This window comes from Equus caballus, chromosome 18, assembly GCF_041296265.1.
Source record: "Equus caballus isolate H_3958 breed thoroughbred chromosome 18, TB-T2T, whole genome shotgun sequence".
NCBI lineage: Eukaryota > Metazoa > Chordata > Mammalia > Perissodactyla > Equidae > Equus > Equus caballus.
In genome coordinates, this window is record NC_091701.1 from 77,250,325 (window position 1) to 77,271,292 (window position 20,968).

The window sequence follows — 20,968 nt, forward strand, 5'->3', positions numbered from 1 at the left end:
GAGCATCCCCTCCGGGGTGTGGAGCCGGCCTCTGGAGCTTCACCCAGCCCCAGTCCTCTCCGAGATCTCCAGCAATCCCTAGCCCCACGGGGCAGGCAACGGCAGCTGGGGGTCACCTCTCCCTCCGGGACTCTCTCCGCGACTCTCCTGGAGCTGTGGATGCTGGGCGTGGCCCCTCCACTAATGGCAGACAGAGAGTTTTGTCTGCTGCCCGGGCGGAACTCTGGAGCTTCCCCTCTGGGGCACGGATCCGGCCTCTGCAGCTTCACCCAGCCCCAGTCCTCTCCGAGATCTCCGGCAAACCCTTTCCCCACCGTGCAGGCAGTGGCAGCCGGGGGGCCTCCGTACCCTCAGTGATTCTCTCTGGGACCCTCCAGGCGCCGTGAACACCAGGCAGGATCTCCCCGCCAATGGTGGGGAGAGACTCTCCCCAAGGGCTCAGGTGTGCAACTCCAGAGTTTCCCCTTGCGTTTAGGAGCAATTGCGGGGGGTTTAGGTAGGGTTCTGGTCACCTGTTTCCACCGTCGCTCCTCTGTTGTGTGCTCGCTCCTGCCCTAGGTGTGCGTTGATCCTCTGGGGGCGTCCGTTAGAAGAAAGCCGCTTGCAGGTACTAGGCTGTGCGGTCGGGGTCGGAGAGTTTTCACCTATCTCTACAACCTCCCAGAGGGAAGTCTGTCTGCCTTCCAATGTATAGTCGTGTGGGTCTCTCAGACATCCAGAGATGCTATCTGGATATCCTTTGTTAAGCGATGAGTGTCCAAATAATTGTAGACTCGAAGGGGGAGAGACAAAGAGGACTACTCACGGCGCCATCTTGGATCCTCTCTCCTGTTATTTCAATTTTTTTAAATTTGTAGAGGCTTGCCTTGTTTCCCAACATATGGTCTATCCTTGAGAAGGTTCCGTGCGCACTTGAGAAGAATGTATATTCTGCTGTTTTTGGATGAAGTATTCTATATATGTCTATTAAGTCCAACTGTTTTAGCTTTTCATTTAGCTTCACTGTTTCTTTGTTGATTTTCTGTCTGGATGATCTGTCCATGGATGTGAGTGGGGTGTTGAGCTCCCCTACTATTATTGTGTTATTTTTCATATCTTCTTTTAGGTTTGTTAATAGTTGCTTTATGAACTTTGGTGCTCCTGTGTTGGGTGCATAGACATTTATAAGCGTTATTTCTTCTTGATGAAGTGTCCCTTTGATCATTATATATTGGCCCTCTATGTCTCTCTTTACCTGCCGTATCTTGAAGTCTGTTTTGTCTGATATAAGTATTGTGACACCTGCTTTCTTTTGTTTGCTATTTGCTTGGAGAATTGTCTGCCACCCCTTCACTCTGAGCCTGTGTTTGTCCTTGGAGGTGAGGTGTGTTTCCTGGAGGAAACAAATTGTTGGATCTTGTTCTTTAATTCATTTTGCCACTTTGTGTCTTTTTATTGGAGAGTTCGATCCGTTTACATTAAGGGTGAGTATTGATGCATGAGGGCTTAATGCTGTCATTCTGTTGCTCGTTTTCCAGTTTTCCTGTGTTTCCTTTGTTTCTCGTCCTGTGTGTTTTAGCCTACCCATTGACTTCTGCAGTTTCTTATGCTGGGTTTCTTAGATTTTTCCTTATTTATGTTTTGTGTCTCTGTTCTGTTTTTTAGTTTAGTGGCTACTCTCAAGTTTGTATGCAGAATCTCGTGTATAACATAGTCCATTTTCTGGTGGTCTCTTACTTTCTTAGCCTAGACTGTTTGAGTCCCTTTCCTCTTCCCCTCCTAAATTATTATTTTCATGTCTTATTCCAACTTGTGTTGTGAGTTTGTGGTTAGAGTGATAAGATTGTCTTTGCTTTGGAGATTTCTTTCCCTTTATCCTAATGCTATAGTTGAATATTTGCTATCCTATTCAGATTCTATCTATTTGTCTCCCTACTCTGTGTTTTGTGACCCCTTATTCCCTTTTTTCTTTTTTCAGGTATGAGAGACTTCTTGAGGATTTCTTGTAGTGGAGGTCATGTGACTACGAAGTCCCTTAGCTTTTGTTTGTCTGGAAAAGATTTAATTTCTCCCTCATATCTGAAGGGTATTTTTGCTGGATAGAGTCTTCTTGGCTGAAGATTTTTATCCTTTAAAGTTTTGAATATGCCACTGTAATCTCTCCTAGCTTGTAAGGTTTCTGTAGAGAAATCCGCTGAAAGTCTGATGGGGGTTCCTTTGTAGGTTATTTTCTTCTGCCTTGCTGCCCTGAGTATTCTTTCTTTGTCCTTCATTTTTGCCATTTTTACTACTATGTGCCTTGCAGTAGGTCTTTTTACATTGACAAATCTAGGAGTCTAAAAGCTTCCTCCACACACATTTCTGTCTCAATCCCTAGATTTGGGAAGTTCTCTTCTATTATTTCGCTGAGCACACTTTCTGCTCCATTTTCCTCTTCCACGCCCTCAGGAATTCCGATGATTCTTAAGTTGCATTTTCTCATTGAGTCAGCTATTTCTCTGAGATTTTCTTCAGTTTTTTAAATTCTTAGTTCTCTTTCTTCCTCTGTCTGGAGCCTTCAGCCTGTCTATCTTCAGTTATGCTAATTTTCTCCTCTATGGTGTCTACAAGGGCATTCAGGGAATCTGTATTCTATTTTATCTGATCCATTGTATTTTTCATCTGTAGTATTTCTAATTGATTCTTCTTTATAATTTGAATCTCTTTTGTGAAGTAACTCCGGAACTCGTTGACTTGTTTCTCTATATTTCCCTTTACCTCATTGAATATTTTGATGACAGCTATTTTGAACTCATCTTCACTTAGTTTACCTATTTCCAAGCCCTCAGGACCTACTTCTGTATTTTTATTGTTTTCCTTTTGGAGTGGAGCTTTTATAAATTGCTGGATGGTAGAGGAGCGATTTTTGCACATGATGCTATTATTTGGCTGCAGTTACAGCCTGTCGGCACTAGATGGGGGTCGAGAGCCACATGTTCTGAGCCGTCCGCCTTCTGCCGCAATGGTGGCACCCAGCATGGGTTGAGGGAGGAGGAGCACTTTCTGTTGCACGCTGACCTGGATTGGATCAGCTCTCGCTTTCTGGTCTCCCGGGCCCTGGCTTGCTGGGGTTCTCCTATGCGAAAGATTTCCCCTGTTAGAGGGTTTCTGCTTCTTGGGCAGTGGGAGTCTTGGATGATCCCCAGACGTGCGGCCCCTCCCCAGCTCCTTCCCACACCCGCAGCAGCGATCACAGTCTCTAAGGGTGGGAGAAAAGTTCTCTCCTACCCTGTTCCAGCTCCTCCAAGGGTGGCTCCAGCCTCTCCACCTTCCATCGTTTGGCTGCTGTGGGTCTATGACGATTTCTGTTATTAGGAATTTTTTTTTTGGTTGGAAAGCAGTTGCTCTTTTTAGTTGTAATTTGGAGGGGAGAGAGTCCTGGGTGAGCTCACGCTGCCATGTTGCTGACGTCCCCGAAAATAGAGACAGTTTTATTTCTTCCTTTCTAATCCGTGTCAGTTTTATTCCCTTTTCTTGCTCTATTACAATGGCTAAAACTTTCAGCAGTATATTGAAAAAGAATAATAAGAGCATAAATCCTTGCCTTGTTTCTGGCCTTGGAAGGAAAGCATTTAGTCTTTCACCATTAAGTATAATGTAAGCTGGAGGTTTGTGTAGATGTTCTTTATCAAGTTGAAGAAATTACCCTCTATTCCTAGTTTGTTGAGGGTTTTTATATCATGATTGGGTGTTGAATTTTGTAAAAAATCTTTTTGTGTCAATTGATATGATCATATGATTTTTCTCCTTTAGTCTGTTGATATGGTAGATTACATGGGACTGATTTTCACCCCTGCATATCTAGAATAAATACCATTTGCCATGGTATATAATTCTTTTTACACATTGCTGTTTTGGTGTGCTAATATTTTGATGAGGATTTATGCATCTAAATTCATGAGAGATATTGGTCTGTAGTTTCCTTTTTTTTGTAATATCTTCATCTGGTTTTGGTGTCAGAGTACCAGTCCCATAAAATGAATTGGGATGTGTTCCTTCCTCTTCTATATTTTGGAATGGATTGTGTAAAATTAGTGACAATTCTGTTTTGTATGTTTGGTAAAATTCTCCAGTGAAACAATCTAGGCCTGGACACTTCTTTTCCAGGAGCTTTTAAATTACCAACTAAAGTTCTTTAATGGCTATGGGATTATTTGGGTTGTTTAATTCATCTTGATTTAGATAGTTTGTTGTTTTCCAGGACTTGGTCCATTTCTTCTAAGTTGTCAAATTTATGAGCATAAAGTTTTTTTTGTAGTAATTCCTTATTATCTTTTTAATGACTGCAATATCTGCAGTGATATATTCTGTTTCATTCCTGATGCTAGCAATTTTCATCTTTTCTTTTTTTATCTTTGTTAATCTTGTTAGAGCTTTATACATTTTATTGATTATTTGGAAGAACCAGCTTTCTTTGTTTCACTGATTTTCTCTATTATTTTTCTAGTTTTCAATTTCATTGATTTCTGCTGTTTACTATTTCCTCCCTTCTTCCTTCCTTTTAGTTTACTTTGTTCTTGTATTTTCTAGGCTCTTGAAGTAGAGCTTAGATTACTGATTTGAAAGATTTCCTCTTCCAATGTGTGCATTTAGTGCTACATTTCTCTCAGTGCTGTTTTAACTGTCTCATCAATTTTGATATGTTGCATTTTCATTTTTATTCAATTCTATGTATTTTTTTAATTCCATTTGAGACTTCCTCTTTGACCCAAGGATTATTCAGAAGTGTGTTGTTTAATTTCCAAGTGTTTGGAGATTTTCCTGTTGTCTTTCTGTTATTGATTTCTAGTTTGAGTGTGTGTTATGTAGACAAGACAAAGAAGACCTCTGTATATTACCCCCCAGCCAGGTTGTTTACTTCTTCACAGCAGGCTGAGACCATTAGCTCAACAGCCTGCTAGCACCAAACTAAAATTTGTACACATCCAATTGTTCTAGATATAGCCCAAATAAGCAGATTTTTAGCTATTTAGAGCCTGCCTGCTTTGCACACCCTATGAAACTGTGCCCAGCACATGCTAGCCACAGATAAGGTAAACCCAGGACATCAAAGCCCCAAGACTCTTGTGCCCTTCAGAGTTCTCTGACCCAGGCTGCTGAGTGAAATCACCTAGGCACATAATCCCCTTTCCAACATCCTACTCCCCCAGAAATTTCCTTGCTCTCCTCCCCTTCTAAGTGGTGGCCTCCATGCTGTAGCCTCTGGATGATCTCATACTATGATGGACTTCTCCCACATGCAAAGGTATCAGTGTCCCTCAAATAAAGCATGTGTGTGCTACTGCCACCTCATGGTCATATCTTTTTCCTTGATTAGCCCCCAAATCCCTTGAACCCACTATATTCCATTATGGTCAGAGAGCACAACTTCATATGGTTTTAATTAATTTAAATGTGCTCAACTTGGTTTTATGGTCCAGGATGTGGTCTATCTTGGAGAATGTTCCATGGGCACCTAAATACAACACGTATGCTGCTGTTGTTGGGTAGAGTGTTAATTAGATCCTGTTGGTTGATTATGTGGTTCAGGTCTTCTATATTCTTGCTGATTTTCTGTAGGGTAGCTCTACAAATTACTGAGAGTGGGTGTTGACATCCCCAAGTATAATTGTGGATTTTATTTCCTATTTCAGCTCTGTCAGATTTTGCCTCATATATTTTCAGACTTTGTTACTTTAGGATTATTATATCTTCCTCAGGGATTGATACTTTTATTATTATATAACATCTCTCTCTGTCTCTAGTAATTTTCTTTGTACTGAAATCTATCTAGTTTGCCTGATAGTAAAACAACCATTGCTGCATTTCATGATTAAATTTTGCATCACATATGTTCTCCCATTCTTTTGCTTTTAACTTACCCACATCATTGTATTTGAAGTTAGTTTCTTGTAGACAGCACATTGTTGGATCATGTTTTTTATTCACACTGCCAATTCTTTTAAATGGTGTATTTAGACTATTTACATTTAAGGGAATTATTGACATGTTGGGGTTTAAGTCTGCCATTTCGTATTTGTTTTCTGTTAGTTTCCTCTACTTTTAATCCCTTTGTTTCTCTTTTCTTACTTTCCTGCAGGTTTTCTGAATATTTTTTAGGATTCCACATTGATTTATTTACAGTTTTTGAGTACACTGCTTTTTACAGTTTTCTTAGTGATTGTGCTAGGTATTACATTTACAGATCTTCCTCAACTTACAATGAGGTTATGTCCCAATAAACCCATTGAAATTTGGAAATATCCTAAGGTGAAACTGCAGTTAATACACCTAGCCCATTGATCATTATAGTTGGCCGAGCCTACCTTAAACATGCTCAGAACTCTTACATTGACCTACAGTTGGGCAAAATCATCTAACACAAGCTTATTTTAAAATAAAGTGTTGAATAGCTCATGTAATTTATCAAATACTGTACTGAAAGTGAAAAACAGAATGGTTTTATGGGGACAGAATGATTGTAAGTGTACTGGTTGTTTGCCCTCATGATTGCATGGCTGACTAGGAGCAGTGGCTCACTACTGCTGCCTAGCATCACAACAGAGTATATTGTACTGCATATCACCAGCTCAGGAAAAAGTCAAAATTTAAAGTACAATTTCTACTGAATATGTATCACTTTCACACCATCATAAAGTAAAAAATTTCTAAGTTGAACCATTGTAAGTCAGGGGCCATCTGTACATAACTTATCACAATCTACTGGTATTGATATTTTACCTCTTCAAGTGAAGTTCAGAAATCTTACTTCCAGTTAGGCCTCATCACCCTTGTATTTTTTAAATGTAATTGTCTTAAGTATTTCCTCTACTTACATTGTGCATCACAGCAGATGGTGTTATAATCTCTGCTTCAACTTTCACATATTATTTAAAAACTTATGGGAAGAAGGATAGTCTATAATATTTACCCACTCTGATGTTCTTTTCTTTCTGTAGTTTCGAGCCTTCTTCTGCTATCATTTTCCTTCTTTTTAGAAGCCTTCCTTTAGCCATTCCTTAATGGTATTTGCTACCAACAAATTCTCTTAGTTTTCCTTTGTCTGAGAATATCTTCATTTCTTCTTCACTCCTGAAGGATACTTTTGCTAGGCACAGTTATTTTCTTCCAGTATTTGGAAAATGTTGTGCCACATCCTCTGGCTTCCATGATTTTAGATGATAAAATCACTGTCACTCAAATAGGTATTCCCCTACAGGTAATGCACGGTTTCTCTCTGGCTGCTTTTAAGATATTTTTTCCAGTTTTCAGAAGTGTAATGATGATGTGACTTGGTGTAGATTTCTTTGGGTTTATCTTCTTTTTCCTGAATCTATAGGCTTATGTTTTCCACCAAATTTGGAAACTTTTCAGCCATTATTTCTTCAAATATTTTTTCTCTCTTTCTTCTTCTTCTCCTTGTCTTCTCCTCCTTCTCCTTCTCATTCTCCCTCTCCTTCTCTCCCTCTCCTCTCCTTCTGAGACTATAATAATATGAATATTAACTCTTTTGTTATTGTTCCACAGGTCCCTGAAACTGTTCATTTTTTTTTTCATTCTATTTTATTTCTGTTGTTCCAGGTTGGGTAAATTCTACTGCTATTTCCTCAAGTTCACTGCTTCTTTCCTCTGTCATTTCCACTCCACTACTGAGCCCAATCAGTGAGGTTTTTATTTTGGTTACTTTCTTTTTCGTTCTATAACTCCCATTTAGTCTTTTTTATAACTCCTATTTCTCTTCTGATAATTTTTATTTTTTTCATTTGTTTCAAGAGAATTTATGAATTCTTGATGAAGCATTTTTACAGTGATTGCTTAAAATCCTTCTCAGATCATTTCAACATTTGTTTCATCTTGATGTTGGCATTGTTTTTTGTTTCATTTTTGTTTTTAAAGATTGGCATCTGAGCTAACAACTGTTGCCAATCTTCCTTTTTTTCCCCCTCCTTTCTTTTTCCTCCCCAAATCCCCCCCAGCACATAGTTGTGTATTTTTAGTTGTGGGTCCTTCTAGTTGTGGCATGTGGGACGCCACCTCAATGTGGCTGGATGAGCAGTGCCATGTCCATCCCCAGGATCCAAACCAGCGAAACCCTGGGCCACTGAAGTAGAGCATGCAAACTTAACCACTCCGCCACAGGGCCGGCCCGGTGTTGGCATTGTTGATTATCTTTTCTCAATGATGATGTGGTTCTCCTGGTTCTTGTGATTTTCAATCATATCCTGGACACTTTGGATCTTATATTATGAGACTCCAATCCTTTAAAATATATATATTTTTTTAGCAGGCAGTCACCATGTTGAGATGTAGCAGGGGGGCCAGCCAGGTGGGTGTGCATGTTCAGCTTCTCACTAGGCTTCCCTGACCACTCCAGCAAAAGTAGGGCAATGACTCATATTGTCTTGTTGCAGACAGGTGGGATGGACATTGAGCTCCACCCCTGGTCCTGCTGACACCTTTGTAATGAAAGTGGGGCAGCCACTTGCACAACCTCTTGCCTCCAAGTGTGGGTGAAACATCATCTCTCCATTAGGCCCCCTGACACAAGAGAATGAAGAGGGGGAAGCAGAGTGCCATGTAGCCTGCATCCCACCACCTAGCTTTGCCTCACTGATGCCAGGTGGAGGTGGAGGCTCAGATTTCCACTGGATCTTGCTGACACAGAGGGACGAGGAAGTCTAGTGGTGACAAAGACCACACTGCACAGCCTCATTAAATCTTGTTGCTACTAAGTGCAGATAGGGGCTCGGCTGGCTACTGGACCCAAGTGACACTACTCTGGTGTGAGAACCAGAGTGCTGCTTGCTTTTACTAGGCAGGGGATGAAAGATCACCTCTCAGCTTAGCCCCACTGACACTATCCTAGCAGAGGAATCAGAGCATTGCTTTGTTCTGCAGACTGAAGATGGAAGATCGGCTGCCTGCTTGGTGTCACTAACACCTAATGGGGCAATCAGAGTGCACCACCTGCTTCCCAGGGATGGGAGTGAGGGTGTGAAATAGAAGGTAAACGTCCTGCTTGCACCTACTGATACCATGTGTGGGGAGAGAAAGAGTGTGGTTCTTTCATTGGTGTTTGGCTAGAGCAGGGCATGTATCGTCAACACAATTTTCTGCTGTTAGCCCACCCCTTTCTGGGTCCCTTGGAAACAGGCTTTCTTTGCAGCTTTTTAGTCTGTGCTTGGTGGCAGCTTCTGGTTGGAGCCTCCTGCAACATCCCGTTCAAAATATACGGGAGCCGAGAAGGAAATTTAGAGAACTCACCTCCATGTTTTCCTCAAGTCCTGAGATCCCCAGGCAGCCTACCTTCTTCTTTCCATGTTTCAGAGACTTCCTATGCTTTCTTGTGTTATATGTACATTTTTTTAGTTGTAAGTGGGAGGACCTGGGAGAAATGGGGCTACTCCATCATGGCAGAACTGAGGTCTATTCATTTTAACATAAAACTTCTGAAGATTTGTAGGTTCCTTTAGCACTGCTATTTAATTGCTTCATGCTCTTATAGTAAGAATTTTGTACGTTAACAGCAGCAGTACCAGATTAATGATTTGTAAAGATAAATTGGGAATTAGAGGGAGTTCTCATCTTGATTCCTCCTCTGTTGGTATATATGAAGGCTGTCCTTTCTCCTCTTTCATTAGCCACTTTGCCTCACCCTAATGCCATGATAAATCTCTTTTTCCTTTATCCTCCACTGGCTTTTCTTTTCTCCTCCTGCATATATTTTAAAGCGGTGAACTTTTGTATATAATTATATAAAATTCTGTGTGTGTGCATGTATTTCTAACAAAAAAGATACCCAATATTTGCAGGGTTTTAGCTGAATTGAATACTCCCTCCCCACTTTGGCTTTGATCGCCCCCAATCTAGATCATTGGGGGTCATGGCATGCAGTTCCTTACATCCACAGGGGGCCTTTGGCCTTGGCTGCAGGTGATCTTTGAGGGGGTGAGGAGTATAGTATACCTGGGAGTAGGGAAATATATTTAGAATATACTTATGAGCATCTGCCTAACACTACCACACAACACCTTTAGGGGGAAGTTGCAGAGCACTTGGTAGACAAAAACTATTAGTGGTAATAGCAATGCCAAAACCCACATGGCAAATAGACAAAATACAACATCTTTCAGGAGACTACTTTGCACCACTGTGCCACGTGCCAGACAGAGAAAGAGGAGTGCGATAAATACCTTGCCCCAATCTAGTAAAGGCTATGATCACGTAATCAGTTATAAAAGATGGGATATTGTTCTGGTAGTAATGTGCCAAATTACCTAAGTTAATATGGAGTCAAGCCCAATCTCAAGCCAGCTGTCAGATCATCTTTAACTGTCAGTGCTACTTCATCCATGCCTACTCTACTTTGTAAATTTATCTCCTCTAGAACAATTATGTTACTGTAATATAATAGTTTACTCCTCTACCTGCCTTTGAAGTCAAGAGCTGTGTATCCCCAGTGCCTGGTACATAGTAAGTACTCATTCAAAAAGTATTTGTCGAGCGCCTATGTTCCAGACACTGTTCCAGATGTGAGGAATACAAGATACACACTCCCAGCTCTCAAGATGCGTACATTCTGGTAGAGCAGATGGACAACTATGATCAAAGACCTTTGTACACCAGCATTTAGGAGACGGCTTGTACTTTGCTTAGAAGTCTCTAAGTGAGTCCCTTGGAGACCCTTGGGCTGCATATTTTTGATAAAATTTATCTTTGTCAAGATGTTTTGAGTTGGAGTAGACATAAAATCTCCATTTCTCTAGCTCATTGATCCTATCACAATATGAATTGCTTGCATGGTCCTGGGAATGCCACTGCTATGACAATTCAGTTCAATTCAACCAACACAATACAAATTCTATGCAAGGCACAGGAAAATATTTTACATATATTATCTCATTGAATCACCCCTTTTGGCTAAAGGCCTTTTATTACCCACATCTGGTAAGTGCAATCTTCACAGGATGCTTCCAAGGCACCCTGTGCATTCCTCTGGTATGGCTGTATTATAATTCCCTGTTTACTCCTCTGTCAGCTGCATTTACTCATATAAGGTTGGGAGGCAGGAGAAGTTGATTGATCATATGTGCTCTAGGGTCAAATCCCAACTCCCTTACTAACTGTGTGACCTTGTATAATTTATCCAACCTCACTGAGCCTCAGTTTCCTCATCTGCAGAATGTAAACAATAACAATGCCTACTTTGTTGTAAGGATTAAATAAAATAATGCACATAAAAAGCTTAATATGGTGCATTAACTATTAGCATGGTGCCTACTATATATAGCAGATATTCAATAAATGTTGCATAAATTAATCCCCATTTAACCTCCAGGTAATAGTGAAGAGACTGGTGCCAGAATCCAAGTCTTCCAATTCAAAATCTTGTACTCCTTCTATAACAACATAAGGCCTCGTAGATATTACACTATTTTTTTTCTAAATAAAAGTTCAGGCCAGTAATCAGATGGGATTTTTGTGCTATTTTTAGATTCATGATTCGGTCTGGAAGAAGTAGTTTGAATACCAAAACATCAAAATTTCCAGGACATTTTAATGCTTATTGCGACAACTGGACTGAATGTTAGAATCAGTAACGTCCTGGACAATTGAGATCTGTTATTAAAGTGCGGAAATTGCATGAGTCCAAGACGTGGTTATACAAAATTCTACTCTCTACAAAAAGAATATGAGCACGGGGTTCCGATGTCTTGGATGAAGGAGTCCGTTAGTCACTAAAATGACAAGGAAAAGCACCAACACTTCCTTCAGGCCTTAGACTCTTCTCCCCGTGTGCGCGTGGCTCTTATCTACTGAGCAGACCAAAGTTTCCTTTTTCTCACCTTTCGTCTCAGTATTTCTTTCTTGCCCAATCTTCATCCCAAGCCACACAACCCTGTTCCGTTTCTGAAATACTGCTGTTAGCCTAGCATGGCATTCAGACAATTGAATCTTGAACAATTAAAAATTTTGAAGGTGAAAAGAAAGGAATCCAATATAGCTAATTTCAAGCATTAATGGACAATTGGGATGAAGAGAATGGCTTACTTAAAATTGTTCGTATCACAAGAGGTGGACAGACACAGTCTATGATTTCTCGGTGTTATCGTGAGTTGCCTATTAAGCAATATCTATTGTGAGGGAGGTGGAAGTAAAGAATTAAATTGTATAGCCTGCTAAAGTTAATGTTATATTTATATTGCTTTATAATAATTTATAAATTTTTTTAAACGGTGAAAAATATATAATAAAATTGATTTATAATAAATTTATAAATTCATAGTAATAAAGTATATGCTTTCCTGATGACAGAATACTCAGTAAATATTAATTCAAAACAATGTAAAATGTTAACAATGGTTTTACTTTTGGTGAGGAAGATCGGCCCTGAGCTAACATCTGTTGCCAATCTTCCTCTTTTTGCTTGAGGAATATCGTCCCTGAGCTTGCATCTGTGCCAATCTTCCTTTATTTTGTATGTGGGACACTATTGCAGCATGGCTTGATGAACAGTGTGTAGGTCTACACCTGGGATCCGAACCTGTGAACCCTGGGCCATGAAAGTGGAGTGCATGGACTTAACTACTATGCCACTGGGCCAGCCCCTTAACAATAGTTTTTAAAGGATATATCAATTTACTTACTGATTTTCCTTTTCTATTTGAATTTTTCCATCCATAGTCCGTATCTTTCATGAACGCATCTAAAAATGAACGTGAAAAATGATTTTATAAATAAGTTGGCACTTGTGGCACTGACATGCATGTTCTATAGACATGTCTCTAACTAGCGATCGTGGAGCCTAGCAGCTAAGAGCACAGGCTCTGGAGCCAGACTGCTTGGACTCAAACAGCCTCTGCAAGTAACCACTCAGCTAACTTCACACAAAGTGTCTCGCCTCCCTTTGTCTGTCTCCTCACCTGTCAAAGGACGAAAGATCCTCCCTCCTAGGGTTGTGGTGTGATCTGTGTCTGCAACACCCTGAGCACCAAATGAATGCAAATTTTGTTGTCATTGTTCCCATGACTACTACTTCCTTTGCTCTGCTCCTGACACACGGCACCCTTGGGTCTGTCACCTAATAAATCCAATTACTATTTTCAGTTGTATCGTTAAAATGCATATATGAAGTGATTAAAATTAAATGTCATCATGCTCTGTACTTTTATGTGCATAAAGGATTGTCTTTTAGTCATATTATAGTCAATGTTTGTATTGAGCACTTCTGCTTTTCTGGCTCAAAATGCCAGTTCAAAAAGTAAAGTAAAACCTAAAAAAAAAATATCTCATCTTTGCACTCTTGGTGGTTCTGAATGTTTTTGTTGCTGTTAAAGATTATGCACATTATTCAAAGCTGTGCTTGACTGGGTGTTAAAAGACTGCTTTGCTCATCCTTCTTGCACCTCAGGTTAGCCTGCCCTCCAGCAGTCAGTTGGGTAATCATCCATCACACGTTTGCTGTACATACCCAACTCTGGAAAGCTGTGCGGATAGACAATCTATGTTCTAGGTACCTTTCATGAATAATTCTGTATTTCCTGAAGAATTCAATTATGACCCTACAGAGGATTCTTATGTAATAAACTAAAAGAATTGATAAAGTATGGAGTGGAAGAATCATGGTCTTCAATGAATCGTGGTGCTAGGCTGGAATATATGTGCATAAATGTCAGGAGTCAGGGGGTTTCTATGAAAGGAGCTTCAAAACAACCGGGCGAGGCACATGCCACTAGTTTGCTTACAGGTAAAGGTAATTCAAGGAATTCAACAAAAATGCTATACGAGCCCCACTAAACAAACTCTAATGTACTGCATTTTTTAAAACATATCTATAAAAGTATTGGGTTAATTACATAAGACTGGTCTGCACGAGTAAACTGAAAAATATAATGCAATGTATAACAAACCATTTAAAATATATATTTAGAAATCTTAAATAGCTTTTTTAAAAGGCTCTGTTCAGATATAAATTTAGGAATATAGATTTTTAGAAAAATAGGAAACCTAACAGTCTTAAAACCATCTCTCTCTCATTTTAAAAATAAAAACCCAGAAAAGTTAATTACCTGCCCAAGAGCAAGGTAGGAGTGAGTAATAAGATAATATGCCGTTTTCCCCTTTAAGCATTTACTTTTTTTTTTTTTTAAGATATGCCATAGGGGTTCCTTCCAATTTTGTATTTGATTTGACACTGCCTATAAGGCTCTTCACTCTTCATTGGAGACTGGACTGCTGGGTTGTTTCAGACTCTTTTTACAGAATGTTCAAATTCTTCAGCCTTTCCAAGACCTCAGCTGCCTCATCTGTAAAACTATAATAGTGTCAACCTCAAAGGGTTGTATGAACATTAAGTGAATTAATGTTTGTGAAGTATTCACAAAGTTATGAAGATTAAATAAGGCAACTCCAAGGAAGTATTGAAATATTTATTCTTAGTATCTAGTTCCACTCTTTCATTTTTAAAATGGGAAAATTGAAGCTTTTGTATGACAAATGACTTCCTAAGGTCACAGAGCTAGTTAGTGGCAAGGCAGGTGTAAGATCCAGTTTATTCCCTCATTAACATTTTCTATTACTTGATAGAATATTTCCCCTATTTGAGGAATAGTTGGAAATAATAGAATAAGGAGCTTGCTTGCTGTTCTATCAGATTTATTTTAAAAGTCCTTCTATGGTTAGAAGAATTCACAGGATATTAGAATGAAAGTTTCGCAGGAATCACATTATGGTTCCCAAGTATCCCAATCTCCCGAGATGTCTTATTACTCCTTAATGTTATTCCAAAGGGTCACTTTTTCTTCTAGAACAAATAATAATTTAGGTGTACTTTAAATTTTTCCTGACACAAAGTATAAGTTCCTGAAAGTGACCCCCCCCCATTTTCCAGAAGAGCCTCATGCACTGCCATATATGATCTTAGAACTGTTATTATTGTATAGAACAGATGTGTAAACACATATGCGTATGTATAAATACAAGAAACATATATGGTTAAAGCATTAACTTCTAATCATTTGCATTTTGCCACATCCAACTATTCAAGACAAACCAAATTTCCCTTTTAGGGACTTTGTTCTAAAAATATACTTCTCAATGACACCTCATCTGATACTTTTCCCCATAAGTCCTTAATTGGAAAACACTCTCCACAACCCAGGGATGCCCGTATGTTGCAAAGAAGTGTGCTTGCTTGCATCTTCCCTGTCAAGTGTCCTAGCTATGTTCCTATTTTCTCTTCATTTTGATTAGATTACTGTGGTCTCCTCTGGATGGATATTCAGTCACTATACAGTTATCACTATCCCAATTGTTAAACAGTAAAACACTTCCGTACTACAGGCATATCATGGAGCTATTGCAGGTTCAGTTCCAGACCACCACAGTGAAGCAAGGATCACAATAAAGTGAGTCACATGAATTTTTTGGTTTCCCAGAACATATAAAAGTTGTGTTTGCACTATACTGTAGTTTATTAAGTGTGCAACAGCATTATGTCTAAATAAACAGTGTCCATGCATTAATAAAAAATTAAGTGAGCAGAAGCTGTTGGAAAAATGAGGCCAATAGACTTGCTCAACACAGGGTTGCAACAAAACTTCAATTTGTAAAAAATGCAATTATCTGTGAAGTGCAATAAAGTGAAGCAAGATAAAATGAGGTACACCTGTAATTTGTAAAAGGTTGCTGCCTCAAGAGGTTCAAATGCCCACCTTACATTCATGGCCCTGGCTACCTTGATTCCATTAGGAATCTCTTGTTTCCTTTAACCCCAACATGGGACAGCAGGGGGCCTCCAGAGCTCTGACCCAACAGTATTGTCTGATCTGGTGGTTCCATGCTCGTGCTGTACTGGTGGTTAAGTATTTTGACTATCACCTTTGGGTTTACTGATATGTTGAATGTGTATTCATAATGATATTAATGAACAACTCCTTGTATTAGAAAAACCTCTTCACTAGATAGATCTACAGGGTAGCCAAAATGTTTGTAAACACAGAGAAACATAATAAATAGTTCCATAATATTGTATTATAATACATGTAAAATAAATATTTTCTAAGATTTTAAGGCCACCTGTATTTTGCTTTTCTTGATTTCCCACTAATATTCTAATTCCATAGGTTTTTCATGCCAGTAATCACAAAACATCGTAGTGTAATTTACGTTTTGAAGAAAAGTCTTGATAATTATTTTATATAAGTTCATCTCCAATTTCACTGAATATTTAAAAATTACAAGAATATATATACAAATAATAACTTACTTATATAATTAGGGAGATTTAAATTTTCATTCATAGTTCTAAAGGAACCAGGTGGACTCTGAAATAAAAATAGACCAGAGAAAGTGAATACAAAAAATCATTAAATATCAATATGATTTTTAAGCTTAGCATTATTGATGGCTATAAATAATAATAAAATGAGATCCAGTGTTACCATTTGGCTTTATCTTATATAAGGAAAAGAATTCATTTACAATTTAACCAGTGCAACTGTAGATGGTGAGAAAACACGCATGGCTGAAACATTGTATTAGAAGTTTGCTGAGGTAGGAAAAGGAAAGCATTAAAAAAACAAACCCATGATATTACTTTATATATCACTGACGTCTTCTCAATCTCTCTAAGTCCCCGGAAATAAAAGTAATAACTTAAAAGATAAAATAAAAATAAGATTAATATCAAAGGAAGCATATATCAAAAGAGAAGGGAGAAGTGACATCATGGAAAATGGTGCTCAAAGACTTGGTCCCTCCACTGAAACAATATAAACTGTCAAAGACTGACAGATGAACTTTTGCAAGCTCCAGAATCTAATACAAAACTTAGAGCAACCAGAGGACTAGTTAATGAAGAAAAGGACAGCTAAATTTTGGTGTTTTAAGAAATCTGTCAGGTCACTAGCCGGCCACTGAGATAAATGAAGAGAGACTTCAGCAACTGAGTACAAATGACAAGGAACACAGTCTTTGAAAAAATAGTTTGGATAAGTCACTAAAGAAATAGATGACTGCAGCCCTCAAAAATCAACAACAATAACTCCTGGAGAAGGAGGAGAATCTAATATCCAGAGTTACAGTATAATATTTAAAATGCCCAATTTCCAACCAAAAATTACAAGGCATACAAAGAAAGAGGAAATATGGCCCATTCATAGGAAAAAACTTAATTGATAGAAACCCCTGAGGAAACCCAGACACTGGACCTACCAGACAAAGATTTCAAAAAAACTTTCTTAAATATGTTCAAAGAGCTAAAAGGAACCACGGACAAAGAATTAAAGGAAACCAAGGAGGTATGAACAAAATGTAAATAAAGAGAGAAATTATAAAAAGGAGCCAAATAGAAATTCTGGATCAGAAAATACAATGACTAATATTAAAAAAAAATCACTTGAGGAGTTCAAGAGCATATTGAAGCAGATGGAACACAGAATCACTGAATTGAAGATAGGACATTGAAATTATCCAGTCTGAGGAGCAGAAAGAAAAAAGAATGAAGAAAAAGGAACAGAGCATAGAGCATCTGGAGGACAAACATCAAGGGTGTCAACACACACATTATGGGAGTCACAGAAGAAGAGAAAGGGTCAGAAAGAGTATTTGAAGAAATAATGGCCAATACTTCCCAATTTAATTAGAGGCATGAATATACAAATCCAAAAATTTCAACAAACGATGAGGAGGATAAACTCAAAGAGATATACACAAAGACATATTACAATCAAACTCCCAAAAGACAAAGACAAAGAGAGAACTTGAAAGCAGCAAGGAAGAAGTGACTCATTATGTACAAAAGTTCTTCAATAAAATTAATGGCCAATTTCTCATCAGAAACCATGTAAGTCAGTAGACAGTGGAATGACATACAATCTTGCACTGCATAACTACGTTTTGGTCAATGATGGACGACCTATACGACAGTGGTCCCATAAGTACCATATAGCCTAGATGTGTAGTAGGCTATACCATCTAAGTTTTTGTAAGTACACTCTATTATGTTTGGACAACAACGAAATTGCCTAACAATGCACTTCTCAGAATGTATCGCATTGTTAAGCAATGCATGATTGTATTTAAGTTGCTGAAGGAAAAAACTGTCAACAAAGAATTCCATAACAAGCAAAACTATCCTTCAAAAATGAAGAAGAATTAAGACATTCCTGGATCAACAAAAGCTAGGGGAATTTGTCACTAGTATTTCTGCTTTACAAGAAATGCTAAGGGACTCTTTCAGGCTAAAGGAAAGGACACTAGATAGCAACTCAAACCCATAGCAACACAGAACTCTGGAAAAGGTAATAATGTAGGTAAACATAAAAGCCAGTATTATTGCACCTTTGGTTGGTAACTGTTTTTATTTCCTACATGATTTTAAAAAATATTTTTATTTTTTTATTGAAATATAATTGACATATAAAATTTTACAGTTTTAGGTATACAACATAATGATTTGACATATATATATATATATATATATATATATATATTGCAGAATGATTACAATAAGTTTAATTAACATCCATCACATACAGTTGCAATTTTCTTGTGATGAGAACTTTTAAGATTTACTCTCTTAGCAACTTTCAAATATCAATACAGTATTAACTATAGTCACCACGCTGTACATTACATCCCCAACACTTGTTTATCTTATAACTGGAAATCTGTACCTTTTAACCACCTTCACCCATTTTTCCCACCCCCAAACCCCACCTCAGGCAAACACCAATCAGTTCTCTGTATATATGAGGGTTTTTTTTTTTAAGATTCCACACATAAATGAAATCACAAAGCATTTTTCTTTCTCTGTCTGACTTATTTCACTTAGCATCATGCCCTCAATATCCATCTATGGTGTTGCAAATGGCAGGATTTCCTTCTTTTTTATGGCTGAATAATATTCCATTGTGGATATATACCACATTTTATTTATCCATTCACCCATCAATAGACACTTAGGTTGTTTCCATGTCTTGGCTGCTGTAAATAATGCTGCAATGAACATGGAGATCCAAGCACACCTTGTTTTATAGTGCTTCACTTTATCATGCTTCACAGATATTGTGTTTTTTACAAGACCCTCCACCAGAAAAAAGATTACAACTTGCTGAAGGCACAGATGATGATTAGCATTTTTTGTAGCAATAAAGTATTTTTAAATTAAGGTATAGACTGTTTTTTTTTTTAGAAATAATGCTATTGCACACTTACCAGATTACAGTATAGTGTAAAAATAACATTCATATGCACTAGGAAACAAAAAATCTGGTGTGACTTGCTTTATTGCAATTATTTTCTTTATTGCCGTGGTCTGGAACTGAACCTGCTTTATCTCTGAGGTATGCCTGTACCCATAAGTAGAATTACTGGACCATATAGTAGTCATATTTTTAATTTTCTGAGGAAACTCTATACTGTTTTCTATAGTAGCTGCATGAATTTACCTTCCCACCTCTCATTTATTATTTTTTTGTGATAAGAACACTTAACATAAGACCTACCCTCTCAGCAAATGTTTAAGTACACAATATTAACTACAGGTATTATGCTGTACAGTAGATCTCCAGGATTTATTCATCTTGTATAATCCAAACTTTGTACCATCTGACTAACACCCCCCTCTTCTCCCCTCCCCAAACCCTGGCAACCACCATTCCACCTCCTGATTCTATGAGTTTGACAATTTGAGATTCATTGTATAAGTGGTATCATGTAGTATTTGTTCTCTGTGCCTGGCTTATTTCACTTAGCATAATATACTCCAGGTTCATCCACATTGTTGTAAAAGGAAAGACTGCCTTCTTTCTCATGGCCAAATAATATTCCATTGTATTTATATACCATATTTTCTTTACCCATTCATCGACTGATGAACACTTAGCTTGTTTCCATGTCTTGGTTATTGAGAATAATGCTGCAATGAACATGGGAATGCAGATGTCTTCAAGATCTGGTTTCAGTTCCTTTGGATATATATCCAGAAATGGGATTGCTGGATTATATGGTAGCTCTGTTTTTAATTTTTTGAGGAACCTCCACACTGTTTTCCAATGTGGCTGCACAAATTTGCATTCCCACCAACAGTGTACAAGTGTACCCTTTTCTCCATATCCTTGCCAATGCTTATCTTTTGATTTTTGATAAACGCCATCAGGTTTGAGGTGTGAGGTGATATCACATTGTGGTTTTGATTTGTAGTTCCCTGATGATTAGTGAGGTTGAGTACCTTTTGACAGTCATTTGTGTGTCTTCTTTGGAGAAATGTCTATTCAGTTCCTTTGCCCATTTTTAAATCAAGTTATTTCTTATTTTGTTATTGAGCTGTGGGAGTTTCTTATATATTTTGGGTATTAACCCTGTATTAGATATAGAGTTTGTAAATATTTTCTCCCATTCCATAGGTTGCCTTTTCATTTGTTGATTGTTAGCTATAGTAATCAAAACAGTATGGTACTGGCATAAAAACAGACATATAGACCAATGGAACAGAATAGAAAGTCCAGAAATAAACCTGCACATATATGGCCAACTGATCTTTGAAAAGGGTGCCAAGGATACAGAATGGGGAAAGGATAATCTCTTTAATAAATGGCACTGGGAGAACTGGATATCTACATGTAAAAGAATGAAATTGGACCTTTATCTCACACCATTCACAAAAACCAACTCAAAATGGATTAAAGACTAAAATGTAAGACATGAAACCATAAAATTCTTAGAAGAAAACAAAGGAAAAAATCTTCCTGACATTGGTCTTCACAGTGTTTTCTTGGATATGACACCAAAAGCACAGGCAACAGAAGCAAAAATAGACAAGTGGGATTACATCAAAGTAAAACATCTATATCCTTTAATTATATTCTCTAATTGTTGGAAGCAGTCTTCATTGTTATGTCCACCATATCAAGCTGTTGTTATGTTCAAATTTTTACATCCTTATTACATTTTTCGCCTGGTAGCTCTA

The 20,968-nt window shown here is 38.1% G+C and overlaps 1 protein-coding gene across 45 annotated transcripts in view; it reads right to left on the reverse strand.

Moving 5' to 3' along the window:
* C2CD6 (C2 calcium dependent domain containing 6) overlaps window positions 1-20,968 on the reverse strand; it is a 168,369-nt gene that overhangs the window by 41,160 nt on the left and 106,241 nt on the right. For all 45 annotated transcript variants that reach the window (XM_070241576.1, XM_070241556.1, XM_070241574.1 and 42 more), the window contains 2 exons: window positions 16,265-16,322; window positions 12,645-12,703 (listed from right to left, as the gene is read on the reverse strand). In XM_070241576.1, coding sequence (XP_070097677.1) covers window positions 12,645-12,703; window positions 16,265-16,322 — 117 coding nt within the window. The remainder of the gene's footprint in view (window positions 1-12,644; window positions 12,704-16,264; window positions 16,323-20,968) is intronic.